General features: G+C 48.7%; 1 protein-coding gene across 4 annotated transcripts in view; it reads right to left on the reverse strand.

Moving 5' to 3' along the window:
* Positions 1–2017: 2017 nt before the first annotated feature.
* The window catches only part of SUFU (SUFU negative regulator of hedgehog signaling), an 89339-nt gene continuing 77092 nt past the window's right edge, over positions 2018–14264 (reverse strand). For all 4 annotated transcript variants that reach the window (XM_063405410.1, XM_063405409.1, XM_063405412.1 and 1 more), the window contains 2 exons: positions 11281–11349; positions 2018–8152 (listed from right to left, as the gene is read on the reverse strand). In XM_063405410.1, coding sequence (XP_063261480.1) covers positions 8063–8152; positions 11281–11349 — 159 coding nt within the window. In that variant the 3' untranslated portion in view covers positions 2018–8062. The remainder of the gene's footprint in view (positions 8153–11280; positions 11350–14264) is intronic.

The following is a 14264-nucleotide window of genomic DNA, read 5'->3' on the forward strand; positions in this document are numbered from 1 at the left end:
ACTCCATCTCCCTCTTCAGCTTCACAGGTGCACCCTCTTCCCCATTGAGGTTCCCAGGCACTGCCATTCACTTCCCAGATGGGAAATGAGCCCCAGCCCTCTCTCCACACTCCAGAAAAAAAATCCAAGAGAGGAGCGAAATAAACAAACAAATCCCTTCCCTCTCCTGGCTTGGCATCTGCTCACAGCCCTTCCATTATTAATTAGAGAAGCTGCCGGCATTATTAGCAACAAACCGCTCCTAATGAAGTTCAGAGCCGCAGATCCAGGAGGGGCTCCCAGACACTGCTTTTCAGAAACCTTAATTAAATTCACTGCCCGAAGGTGCTTTTGGCTGGGGCGGAGGCAGAGCAGGGAGGCTGTCTGGGCTGGGCACTGCTGTGCCTGTGGTGGGCCTTCGGGGGAAGGGTGCCAGCAGGAGAGGGGCACCCCACTGTGCCACAGCTCCAGGGTCCCCTCCGGATCTGGGGCTGAACAGAGGAATCAGCTGGGATGCACTGTTGTAAAGGGGGTACTGCCTGGCCACCACAGGAAAGGCAAAAGTGGATCGTTTAATGCATTAATTAAATTAACCAAGTGGCTGGCAATGAGGGTTCCCAGCACTATGTGGGGTCCCTTGCTGGTCTGGCTCTGCTGTCCTTGCTGAGATGTCCTAAAGGAGCGGCCCTGTGCTTGTATGTGCTTTGAAAACTGGCAAGGCAAGAGGCGTGAGGGGGTCTTGGGCCAAGAAACCAGTTGTGGGTGGCTTCTCTCCCCCCAAGCCCCTGTCTGGGTAAATAACCTCATGGGGAACCCAGCTGACCATCCAGATTTCCTCAAGTGAGATGGTGACACTTGGCCAAGCTCAGTGATGTTCTCTTTGTCATGTCCAGCAGGGGCTGTTCTGCACTGGCAGAGCTTGGAGTTCTCACTGCTTTGCATTGGGTCTGGGGCAGTTTGTGTCTGGATGCAGCTCTGGGAGAGGTCTTAGGAAAAAAGGATGGCTTTCACGCCAAACTTCAAAGGAAAAGAAATCCTTGCAGAAACCCTTTCTGCCTATTGCTCCCCTTTTGATGCAGGGTGGGCTGAGATAACACCTGCAAAGAGCAAGTGCAAAACCTGCCTAAAGCTGGATTTTGGCTCTCCATGCATCCTTTCTTTTCCCTATCATCCTTCCTGTGAGCACTGCGATCTCCCTTCCTCCCCCACCCAGATATTCCACCCTTTCTCTCTGGCCTTAAAGGCATTTATTACTGAGGAGTGTAAAAAGATTACTGCAAAATCGTTCTGTGTTACTGGGAAATCATTGCAACATTAGCTCAGTAATATTTTTTCATAAGTGTTTGCTGTGTCTCTTCCCCGACATATTCGGTCTCTGTGCACACATCCACACCCCCACAAATCCCACTGAAGCCAGGAGGCTCTTGGCAGAGCACAGGAACACGGACCTGACCTGACACTCACCCCAGCTCCCTCCTTCCTGTGCTGGTGGACGAGGTTGCCATCCCTGGGCCAGCTGGCTGCATCCTCAGAGCCACGTGCGAGCACTCCCCATTGCAGCTTGTCCAAAGAGCACGGGAAACCCTGGCTGTCAGGGCACTCAGGCTGCCTCGACTCAAGGGGTTTTGCCAGCAGATGCTCATGGAAGATGCTGAACCTGGCAGGTCCTGGGACCAGTCATTTTGCTGAGTTTTTAGGGGGAAAAAAAGATCCCTTTCCCTCCCGCACTTGTTCTCCAGAGGTCTGGGCAAGAGACCCTGCTTGCCTGTGACCTGAGAAGAAGGTGTCAATGAGGAGAAGCAGCTGCCAAAGGAGTTGCAGAGCCGAGCAGGAGACTGTTGGTCCCACCATGTTGCCCACAGAGAAGGACACTGACAATTCTGCAAATACCTTTAATGCACTTAGAATACACGGGAGGAAAAAAAAAGTTTAGTGATTCACAAAAATATTACAAAAAGTCACGTGCAGGCGAAACACACCCAGCACTGCAATAACAATGTAAGAATTTACATTAGAAACTAATATAAAATATTTAAAAACCTCTGCTAGTTTAGCTTTCTGTTTGTTTTTTGTCTTTTATAAAAAAAAGGAGGAGGGGAAAGGGAAGAAAGGCCATCTACAAGGTACTGGTACACCGGCCACAGAAACACAGGCTCCTTCCAGCCCCGCTGGGAGTGTCCTGGGGCTCCTCCATCCACACGACCCCTGCACCCACAGACCACACACACACACACAGACACACACACACGGCTGAAGTACTGAAAAGTTCTTCTCAGGGCTGCAGGGGCAACCCCAGTGGTCAGGGTTTGCTGTGGTCCCAGTCACCCATGTGTCCCCTGCCCTGGGAACCTTGCCTTTGCTCCCATTCAGCACACAAAACAAGCAGTGTCCCCAGCCAGAGGCAAAACCTCCATCTGTTTAAAAAAAGGGAAAAGTTAGTGTGTCCAGCCTGGGCTGGACAAGAGAAGGGTTTTGACAGAGTCAACTTGGCTTTGGAGAATGACTGCGACCAAACTCAGTACCAGGACTAAGGGGCTGGAGGGGTGCAAGCAGCATCCCAGGGCAGGGGCCAGGGCATCACTACAAGCCCCTGGCAGGATGCTGCCTGCTTCCATGGGGCTGCAAATTCCCATTCTGGGGAAAGCCAAAAACCCAGAGACCCCTAGCCTGTGATCAGTCTCTGCCAGGACAACATGGCCACTCACACCCACCTCCCCTTCCTCAGCCCCTGGGGGTTTTGCATCCTGCTGGCTTCTGTAGGAAGAGCGGCACAGGAGCCTCATCACAGCACACAGAGCCCTTCTGCTCCCATCCTGCTCAGGGCATTGTCAACAAGGCGTGTTTACGTAGGACCTACCGCACACGGTGACAGCTCGGTCCCTCCCACCCTCGCTGCTCGTGCAGGGGAGAGTTTACAGAGCCGTGCTTTCGCTGCACTTGGGCCCCAGGGAAAGGAACAAAGGAGCCATTTTCATCTCCAGCCTCTTTGGGAGTGGAGGGAGAGGGCAAGAGAAAAGACCAGTGTTTGCAAAACACGACAATCGGCAGGAAATTTTCCTCTGGCTTTTTGAGGTTGGGGTTTTTTTTCCTCTCTCTTCCTCTTTTTAAAGAGAGCAGGCACAGCATCAGGACAGTTTAAACCAACCAGGCCCTGGCCAGCCACTTCTGCCATGAGCAGCCCTGCCTGGCAGATGATCCTCTCCTGCATCAGGGCTCCATGAGCCAAAGGGTGAACGATGCTGTGGTCTTCAGCGAGGGAAAGAGACGGGGCAGCCCCTTCACAGCAGACTAGAAATGACGTTTGTGAACTTAGGATGGTTTTATGGTCTCAGTGACTTTAGGGAAAACAAAATCATGGTAGAAATGAAGAGGTGGTGAAGCATGATTCATGACAGGTCCAGTGCCTGAGAGACAAGTCGATACGGGACCACGTTTAAAACACATTTGCAACCTCAGGCCTATTCTCCATTTGAAATTTTGGACTCATGTCAAACACAAGGGATGGGTTTTTTTAAAAGAAAAGAGAACAAGCAGACACTGCACAACAGAAAATAATGTTATAAAAACAGTAGGTTGAAACAGAGCTTGTTAGGTTGAGAAACTTAAACCCAGCTTTAAAATGTTAAAAGATGAATCCCATAGGCAAATGTGGATTTTGAGATTGCTTTGGATACAGTCTGGCTGCTGTGCAGGCTGGCATTTATCAATAGGGACAGATGCACAGAAAGGAATTCTTGGTTGCTTGACAATTCGTCTGCCCTTGCAGCTTCACACACAGGAAAAATTAAGGCACAATGTGTTCTCTCCCAGGAGGGCAGTCACCCAGTCCCTGGGAGGTGGAAGGGCTGTCCTGGTGCTGGAACCCCTCCTCACCTGGCTGAGATGGAGCAGGGGCTGAAGCCCAAGGCTTGGTACAGTGGAGTCAGAAGGCACAAGGCCATGCTCTGGGCTAGGGGAAAACTGGACACACGGGTCTAAGAGTTTCCCCTGGCCTGAAGCTTTTCTCCCCACCTGATGTGATGCTGCCTTGCCCTGGCCAGATACAAGCTGCAAAAGCAGGACATGGACTCTAGATGCCAACCAGAGGAGCAGGGAAGAACCAAGCATTTCTTTCAAGTGTTTTGGGTTTTTACAAAGATATTTCTGCAGGTCCCAGATGAGAAACAACACAACTCTCACTTCCACCAAAACCATTTGATGACCTTATGGTGTAATTTCAAAAGCCATCCAAAAGCAACTGAATATTTAAAGCAAAGAGCTTCACAATATAATTTCAAATCACTGTTGGCAATTCCATGTAGAGTAAAACCAATATACACCATCCTCAAGAAATTAGACACAGCAGGCACCACCTATCTAAGCCACTGAAAATATGGTCACAGCAGCTACAAGACTAACTGCTCTGCTCAGATCACACCCTACATATTTTAATACTGAAATTATACATTCCTTGTCCTGTTTTTAATCAGAAATTGAGAGAGAGAGAGTAGCCCTGGCTTTTAAGATTTCTCCTGTTTCAGAATTGCTGTCACATGTTGGATTTTCAAGGCTCTTCATCTTTCCAAATATCTGAATTGACCTGCATCACCAGATTTCTTCAGGAGAGAAAAATCCTGTACTCACTGCTTCTAAGTTGCTTTCACTTCCAGCCAGGTCACTGTCTTTAGCTAACACAGGTTTTGGTTCCATACAAACCTGCTTCAGGCCTTCTACACAATCTAGAAAAAATCAGCACCAGTGCTCCTACCATCTCAGCAGGTTTGGGCTAGAAAAACACCATGGCATTTATTAACACTGATGACTTCCCTCTTTCAAACTACTTGCTCACTAAAATACAAAGGTTTCTTTTCCTTTTCTTTCACACAGAGACATGTCCTCTTGCCCCAAGATGAAAATACCCAAACTTCACATCTCATCTACTTGCCAATGAGTAAGCCTTTGGCATGGTTGCAAACTTGATGTGAATGGTGAGGGGATGTCCTGTGGGTGCCCAGCTCTTCAGGATACTGAGTAACTGCAACTTTCTTACTCTTAGATAAGCTGCTGAGAGGCAGCGACAGGACCAGGGAGCTTAAGGGCTGACTTTCACCAGGTTCTCATAGTTGCTCTAACAATAAGACACAGAATTCTATTTTAGCAATTATTTGTCTAATATTTCCTCCCTTACCTAAATAGGAAGATTTCACTTCCTTCCCTTCAATCCTTCCCCCCTCAATTGTTATCTGGCTACCAGCAAAGATCTGTGAGAAAGTGTCTCAGAAATAGAGATTTCTGGCATGCCACCTGTTCATAACTCAAATACACAGAACTATATATAAATACATGACATGGAACAAAAATACACACACACACAAGGATACTGGGTGGATTATCACATGCATTCAGTGTGTTCCCTCTGAAGTCAATGGAAACCCAGCCCAGAGCGTCTGATGAGAGTAAATATGGTGAGGAAAACACTTGCATGAGAAAGGCAAAACTGGAGCACAAGCCAGCTTGGAGGAGGTGCTTTCCCTGCATACAGCACCAGATCCCTGCTGTGAAGGCTCAAAGAGTTCATAGGGCAGGAGGTCCCAAGCTTTCCAGATGTGTGTCAGAGCCCAGAGAGGGTCTGATGGACTTCTCTGTGCCCCGTGCTGATCTCTGCAGGAATAGCAACAACAGACCTTCCAAATGTCCCTTCTCAATCAAGATACGGATTTTAAGCTCCTTTAATGGGAGCTAGCATCTGGAAACAAGGAAGAGCAGCCAGCATGATGGCAACAGGCCAGCTCTGCTGCAGCACCCCAGCAAGCTTGACAAGAGCATCCACAGGCTACTGTTGGATGGCTTTGGGACAAAACTGTAGCTGCCCTTGCCTTTTCCCCACTGCCACAATTATCTGTTTGCCCATCATCTTGTGGTGGGACACTTGGGCACATCACTTTTGAAGCTGGACTGGTAGGTTTGCATGCCACTTTCTTACCCATGCTGTCCCTTGCACACAGATCTACAGTGCAGAAGGGAGGCTTAGTTCTAACCAGGTCAATGAAAACTGGCCAAGAGATCCCATGGATGAATGCAGCCTGCCACAGCACAGAAATCACTCTGGCTGGTATATGCAGATATTTGAAAGTTTGTTCTTTCACAGCAGGATTTTAAGATGATCCTCTGAGTTCAGACAAAATGACAAACTCATTTACATGTAAATTGCTTTCATAGCTTTGCAGAAAGGAAGGTTCTGCAGAGCAGTGTTGGACCCTGCATTTGGCCTGCCTTAAATTATAATATAAAAACAATTATAATAATACAAATACTGCTTTGTACACAAAGCACGCCCTCCCCTGCAAACCCTGGCATGCTTCGGTAGGTCCTACAGCCCTCTAGTCAATAGTCACCCTCTCTGCACAGAGAGACATTGAGTGACTTGCCTGAGGCCACAGAGGAATTCTGTAGCAAGTCCAAGGAAAGCTTTGTGGCTCCTAGCTCTGCTTCTTGACCAACATTAACCAGCCTCATATACATGCAGAAAACATCAAAGCTGACTGTGCTGGGAAGAAATTAAATCAGAAAACAAACAGAAAACCAACCCCAGGGTGCTGTGAGGCCTCCTGGACTTTGCTGTTTGATATGGGGAGTTAAGTGTTAAAAGCTTTTGTTATACTTGTATTAGGATCACACAGCAACTGCGCATAAACCACCAGTTATCTTTTAGGCAGAAATGGGTGGAAGGAAAGCTGCACCTCCCCTGACAAGGAGTGAAGAGTTGTCACCAAAAGACAATGGGCAGAGGAAGGCTGGGGAATATGCATCAGGAACAACCTGCAGCAGCAGCAGGGGGTAAAGCCTGCAGTGGTTTGCTGCAGCGTATCCACAGGGCCAGCAGCTGATGCAGAGACACAACCTGGCACTGCAGAGACCGGCTCCTCTGCACACGTTTTGCTCCAAGGAGGAAGCCACAGGGATCTAGAGAGAGCATCTTTTCAAACTGGTTTCGATGCTTTACATTTCAAACCCATCTGAAAGGAGGAAGGTCAGCAACAAGAGCCACCACAGTGAGGCTAGAGGGCAAAATGGAGCTGCACTAGGGCACAACCCTGCTGGAACAGGGAGAACAGTTGGCTTCATTGAGGCTGAGTCTCCTCTCTGCTGTGCCAGGGCAGCAGAGATCTCCACTTCATATGCTTTCAAGCAGCCCCCTGATCCTGCAGAGCTGCTGAAGTTGTCCCTGTAAACAAATGATCCTTTCTAGCTTCTCAAATTCTGTACAATAGCAAGGAAAAAATACTTGACAGTATCTCTTTAAAGATAAACACACTGTAAACAGGAGATCTCCCCCGCCCCGGTAGCTTTCTTCCTCCTGCTTGTGCAAAACCAGAGGTTGCGACCTTCCCTGGGGTTCAGGCACAAGGACAGGATGCATGAGAATAAAGTTGCCTCTGTTTGCAGTGATACCATAGCTAATAGCACCAAGACCAACACTTAAAACATGCCTAATTTGAGGGCAGGGAGGATCTGGATTTGTTTTTCTTGACTGAACTAGAAAGTTCATCTTTAAATCTGTTCAGCTTCAAGCATGTGAGCTTTTGGCCTCCTTTAAACAGGGGAAATACCATTCCATTTCTAAAAAGAAAAAAAAATAGCACATGGAAGAACAGTTCTGCAGTCAGTAAAAGTTTGGCTAACAAAAGGACTCCAGAGTCACGTAAAGAACATTTAATCCATGGATTATAGGCTCGCACCTGGCAGAAATGTATGTGTAAATACAGGCGTGCAGAGCGTCTACACCCTGGGCTAAGGCAGAGGGGAGTTCTGCAGCTAGGAGAGAAAAAGGATTCTTACTACTAATTTTCATAGTTAAATATTTCTCACTCGCACTCACACATACGCAGGCTGTTCACAGAGAGTTCAGCCTTGGGAAGGATAAAGGAAAGGGCTCAGTTCGGCCTGGGCTGGTGCTGAGTAGCTCCTCTTCTGTTTGCAGTGGTTGTGCAGCAAACTCTTCTTATTTGCAGGCAGAGTTTTTACTGCATTAATTATCCTGTGAGTCACTGGGTAATGGACAGTAACTTGGCTCTCCCAGTTGTTAGAATAGTGTAATTCAGCTCTAATGCAGTGGGTTGTCGAACACGGTATCTGGCAAGATGGAAACTTTCAGTTTCTTTTCAGGCCAGCTGTACTCCTTTGGAAGTTTAAACTGTAAGACAGTAAAGAGAACCAGTTAATGCATATCACTGCAATCTGCACAGAAAAAACAAAATTGTTGCAAAGGCAGGCAGCCCCATGTTATTATTATTTTTTAAAACAAGAGGCCACTAAGAAAACATTTCCCCATCAGTATGTTTTGGACAGCAGTGGACATTAGATAATGTGGCCTCTCAGCTGCCAAAGTAAAGTTCTGAGCTGTTTATTTCATCAGATGAATTTTGGAGGGTTTCTGCCCCCATCACCATTTCCCCTTCCCAGCCTCTCAGAAGATTTGCAGAAGTGTCTTTCCTCCTATCTAAGTCAGTCCCTCTCGTTTCACCCAGCCCAGCACCCAGAGTTTCAGGGCAGCTTTCAAATCCCTGCTCGTTCAGGGTGGAATGTAGGTGAGCCATCAGAGCTCTGCTGGGTGACAGGCAAGCTGTGTTGTCCTGCCTGGGGAGAGCCAATGTGCCTGCACAGCATTCCTGCTCCAGTCCTTCCCACCTCTGGCACAAAGGCCTCACAGAGCTGTACAATGCCTTGTGCTCACACAGGCACTCAGCTGCTCAGGCTGTTTTGCAAACACTTGTTGAAGCACACAGAAGGGAGATTTTTTTGCCCCAGTCTGGTTTACACAGCACTGTCTGTGGCCAGTGTTTCCCAAACAAAGCAAATCCACTGGTCCCACCCTGATGCCCCTCCTTAGGCTAGGAAGTCCTTCCAACATCAACCCAAACACAACCATGCAGGGACAGAGCTGCAAGGAGCCTTACCACCAACCCTTCTCACAGCCACATGACCAGTGCCCAGGCATTCACACAGGTCTCAAACAGCTCTGGGGTGGGGGTGAAGGTGTGGGATGGAATCTCTTAGGCAACAAATCTGCCCTATCCACAGCCGAATGGCAACCAATTCTGCAAAGGCATTTCATGCAATCCCAGTGGCCAACCTGAGGACCCAAAACACATGGGGGATAGCTCTGGAAGCCTGTTTGTAGGTTCATTTTGTTTTCAAAACTGTACTGCACCCAGTGTTGCACTGCCTTGCCCTATGATACTCCCTGACACCCTGATGGGACTCCCAGGGTGGAATCTCATGGGGACCCAACACCCCCAGTGACAATCTGCCCTGGAGGTGGTTAATTCAGGATGGTTATGGGTACAGTGGTCCTCTCCTAGGAAAGTCCTCAGACCCAGGCCAGCAGCACCGTAGGCTTCCCAGGGGCTGTTTGAGAGGAGAGCTGGTGCAAGGGTACAGTGACCTGGAAATCATCAGTCTTTATGCAATTACTTTTCTTTCTTCCTGTAAACACCCCGTTTGTGATGGACATCAAAACAGGCTCAGTGTGAGGTTTCTGCTAAAGAAGATCCCCTCCAGCTGCCTGCTCCACAGCAAGGGTGTCTCTAACATGAATTTGCTCCTGACCTTGCTCCATTTGCAGCTGCCCATGAGGGTAACCTGCAGTTGGTATCCATTGACCTTAATATGCTGCTGGTTCATGGTCTGATCCATGATCTGGGGGGCACAGCAGGAGGATTCTTCAGGATAGAGGCTACCACAAACCCCTGTCCGTTATCCTCTAGGAAACAAACAGCTCAAGTCCCATTTAAGTGTTCTTTATAAACTCAAGCCCTGTGTATAGCTTGCACCATGTAATCTAATGGCCCTGCACAGCCCAGGGAATTCTAAGTCGCTGTCTAGGACACGTGAAAAACATGCTAAAGACACTCAGACAGATTATTTCACTTAATTTCACTTAACACAGGTGGCTCTTTTGCAGCAAAGGAAAGACTCCTCACAGCACTTCATTCTACCACATGAACATCATCAGCAACAGTCAGGGCTGCTGAGGAATGCTTTCAGTTGGCCCAACCCAGATCCTGCAAGTTACAAATCCTTGGAGGAATCTGGATGCTGAAAGATCACATTTCATCTCAAGTATTTTCCTTTTTATAAACAGCAGTGGTTCCAAAGCAATCCTCTTGGAGAAGTCATCCTTCGCATTTGTTTGTTTTTCACTTTTTAATTCAGCAAAGTCACAGTGAGTGGGAACCAAACACCCATCGCTGTGCCAGGAACTGCCATGCTCTTTGCCTCAGTGGACAGCAAAGGAACATGAGCTGCCTTCACTAAAGCCTTCACTAAAGGGCCTTCAATCCAAAGTGCTCCTAGGCTTCCATGTCACTAGCAAAAATGAGCTTTGGATTAGGTTTAACTGGATAAAAGCTGGCCTGAAAGTCACTGCACAGCCAGCAGCGTGCTCCCCTCACTCACACAGTGAAGAACACCCTGGCATTAAGTCAACTCTGGATTAAACAATTAGAGCCCAGAGATTTTCCTAGGGGGAGGGGAGCAGAGCAAGGGATGGGAGGGCTGCTCTACAAGCCAAGGAAAGTTTCTTTAGAGTCTGCAGGGAGCTGTAAAAAATGGGATTAAAAATATTACATGTCATTTCTGCCACTGATCTTTGAAGTCAAGCAGAATATTTATATGGCATGCATGGGAGACGGGGTGTTAAATGTTCCCCAGGAAGAGATCACATGGCAGTGAGAAGTTTAGTACCAGCTTTTATAAAGCCCCCCTGGCTGTTGCTGTAATGTTTCCAGGCTGGTGATGGTCCTTCACACACCGTGCAAGGCCAGCAGGTGAAGGCCAAGTAGCAGACATGAAACAGCCCTGCCTGCTTACCAAACCCACTAAAGGAGGCCCATACAACAGATTGTTTAAAAGTAAATGTGCTGCCTCCGCTTTCAGCTTTTCTGAAAGCAGGGAAGGTGATGTGCTAGGAGCTGCTAGTGAGAACAGTGTCTATGCATGGCATGGAGGAAACTCTGCCATCTGGCCCAGAGGCTGCACTGCTTTCCTTTGGGGTGTTCAGATGCCATGCTGGAAAAGATGCTGATGGAAATCAAAATGCAGAATCTCCTTTAATACCTATCCCTGTCTTGTATTTCTTGCAATCCCTTCTCTAAGTGCCTCAGTGGTTCACAGCAGATGTGAAGGCTTAGCATGGCCTCAAGACTATGGATGGGGCAGGGCTGCAGCCTGCAGGCTGAGGGGAGGATCAAAGACAAGCTGCAGGATGGGCTGAGCTCTCTGGGACAGTACATGGAAGATACAGGAATGATGCAGCCTTACTTCCTCTGGAGAATTCAGATCTTCTAAATCTTCCAGCATTCTCTCTACGAACTCTTCGGTCAATAGGATCTGCAAAGGAAATACAGTATTTTATGCCTTTACACTCTTAGTTTTAGCTAATTGCAAGAACAGCATGATTTCTGCATAGAGCAGACTGTACCAACTCACTCCTTCCCCTATGTCCTTCCTTACCGCAATACAAAGGTTTGAGGGCAAGGAGCTCCTAACTTTGTCTTCCACCCCAAACACTGAAAAATGTTGAAATTATACAGCAATCTTTTTTGACCCTCAATTATCTCCCTCAGTCTAAAATTAGAGGCTCAGCTTTAGACAGAAAGAGTGGGGAAGGAGGAAAAAGGGTCAAGATAACAACTGTTGGAGAGATAGTGGGAGACAGCCACTTTCATCTGATCCATTGAAGTCAAACTCACAGTTTAATCAGGAAATAGCAGCATAGGAAGAGCCAGAGACCCTTACAGAGCTGGTGCTCTGGGCATGAGGATGGCCCTGACCCCAGTACAGCACATTGTTCACATGAAACAGATGCTGGGTATGGAAAATGCTCCCAGACGTGCCCATGTGAGGCACCCCCATGTTGTGATGGCACATCCCCATCCTGCATGCCAGTGCAGGGAAAGCTTTTGGCTCATCTCAGAGCCAGGCTGAGCAACAAGTAGTCCAAGAAAACAGCTGATGTCAAGTCAAAAGTCCTGGATGAGGACCACGACCCCAGCTCCATGGAGTCCCCCAAGTCACAGAAACCAGACACATCACGGGGGGAATCAGGCCCAGGAATTCAAGAGGAGAAACTCCCACCCTCTTTAAAAAAAGAAATACATGATAGGCAAAAGCAAACACATCCTGCCCTCTTCACAACAGCCACAAAGGCCAGAGCTCCAGGCAGGACAGCTGGCTTGGCACAGGAGCAGAGACGGCAGTGCAGGACCAGGCAAACATCCCCATGCAGTGAGGGGGCCTTGGAGCAGCATTCCTGAGAGTTAGGTTGCAACAGCATCCAGTGGATTATTATTTCCATTTTAGCCTACAGGTTTGTTTCTTTCCCCTTGCTCCTCCTTTCCTTCCTCTGGTCCACCCTTTCCTCCTCTCTGGCATTACTTTCCATCCAGGAGAGCCCACCATTGCCATGACCCCCTTCTCACCCTTCTTCTCCCTGTTCTTCCCAGCCATAAGCCCTGTGCTCCAGAGAAGGGACTGCTCTAATATCAAATAGTGGTGGAGCTAAGTGGCCAATTGCACTGCTGTCCACCTCACATTTGGAAGAGGGGCAGCCAGGCTGTCCCACTGCCCTGCAGGAAGCCCACCTCCCATGCCCACTGGCTGCTTAGGGCCACTAACACCAGTGGGGAGCAAGTGAGAGCCAGGATGCCATGGGCAAGTGGAAGCCTCTGGGCTCCATTTTGGCAACACATAAGCAGGATTATTGGACAGAAAGAGAAGACTCTGGTCTCCCTTTCTTCTTTTGTTGGGCAAGACAAGAGATCCAAAAACCACCAAATCCAAGGTGTCTGCAGTCCTTTCCCCTCAACACTGCCACACTGCTGCCATTACACACAGATTTCCTGGAGGATGACAAAACTACAACCTCCCCTCTCCACTACATTCCCCTCTTCACTTAGCTTCAACCTGCAGCAGGCTCTAGGCCAGGGTTTATTACCAAGCTGATCAGCATGAATGCAGGCACCTTTACCAGGCCTTTCTGATCATACCTCGAGCCTGAAAAAACTCTGCTTCAGCTTGGAGCCAGCAGCTTGCTGCTTTGGACAGGACTCTGCAACCTGGCACCAATCTGCAGACTGGCAAGCAGAGGAACATTGCACTGAAACACGTAGTGCCACTGCAAACTGCTGCAGTCTCCTTGCAGGGGCCTGCAACTCTTCTGCCTGTTGAACTGGAGACACTCATTTGCTGACTGCGGGAGGAGGGAGAAGTCTGTCCCTGTTGGAGGTAGGAGAGCAACCTGATCACTCAGCTCAGGAGGAAGGGCTGGGTGGGGAGCTGGGGCTCTGCACCGAGCGGATCGCTTTCTGCGGAGGTGCAGTCTGCAGCGGGGTGAGGGAATGAAAACAATTTGGCAGACATCAAAATCTACAGAACAGCCGGAAAAAGGAGGAGGAATTGGTATTCACAGCAATCAGGCCAGGAGGAAATGAATATTCAGCCATCCACGGATGAGCAAAAATGCCAGAGGTTGGGATGGGTGAGAGAGCAGGAATGAGGATCTGCAGCTTTGGCAGGGAGAGTAGAAGACAAGCACAGCAGGAAGACCCCTGGGCGCTCCCAAGGTGCCACAGGCAGGAGAGAAATGGGAGCCACGTGTGCAAGGCAGCCAGCTGCTCTGAGGCTGTAGGAAAACAAGACAGGGTATGCAGGGGTAAACAGCAAAGGGTAGAGAGAATGAAGGAGGGGACAGGTCAGGTTTTGGAGCACTGTGCCTATCACTAGAACTGGGGTGCAATGCCTTAAAATGGCTGAGCCTGTCTACAGCTCACTGCCCTCTCTCAGTGAATTTTGGTAATCCAGCTGAAAAAAAGCACAAATTCCACTGAGGTACTGAGCTGAACTGGCTCCCTGAAAGGTCTGACAAGTGGAGCGAGACAGGAGACCACAGCTCAGCTGAGCTGCATTTGGGGGCTCAAAGCAATGGCAGCCTGATCTGTGCAGCACGTGAGGAAAGATCGCAGTGCCTTCTGTAAGCCCTGCATGGACAGTTAACTTTGGTGGAGGGCAGGCATCACAGGCTGCAACAATAAACTGCTGCAGTGACATTCACACACACAGCATGTGTCTCAGAGCCTGTCCTTAGCAGTCCAAGTCAGAAAAAAAATCCCAAATCCTACTACCCCACACTGCTGGGAAGACCTGCCTTCCTTCCTGGAGAAGAAGGGAGACCCCAAAGTGCAGGTGTAACCAAATGTACAAGCAGCCACATCCCACAACTCAGGAAACTGGCACTCTTGAGGCTC

The sequence above is a fragment of the Prinia subflava genome, chromosome 9 (assembly GCF_021018805.1).
Source record: "Prinia subflava isolate CZ2003 ecotype Zambia chromosome 9, Cam_Psub_1.2, whole genome shotgun sequence".
Taxonomy (NCBI): domain Eukaryota; kingdom Metazoa; phylum Chordata; class Aves; order Passeriformes; family Cisticolidae; genus Prinia; species Prinia subflava.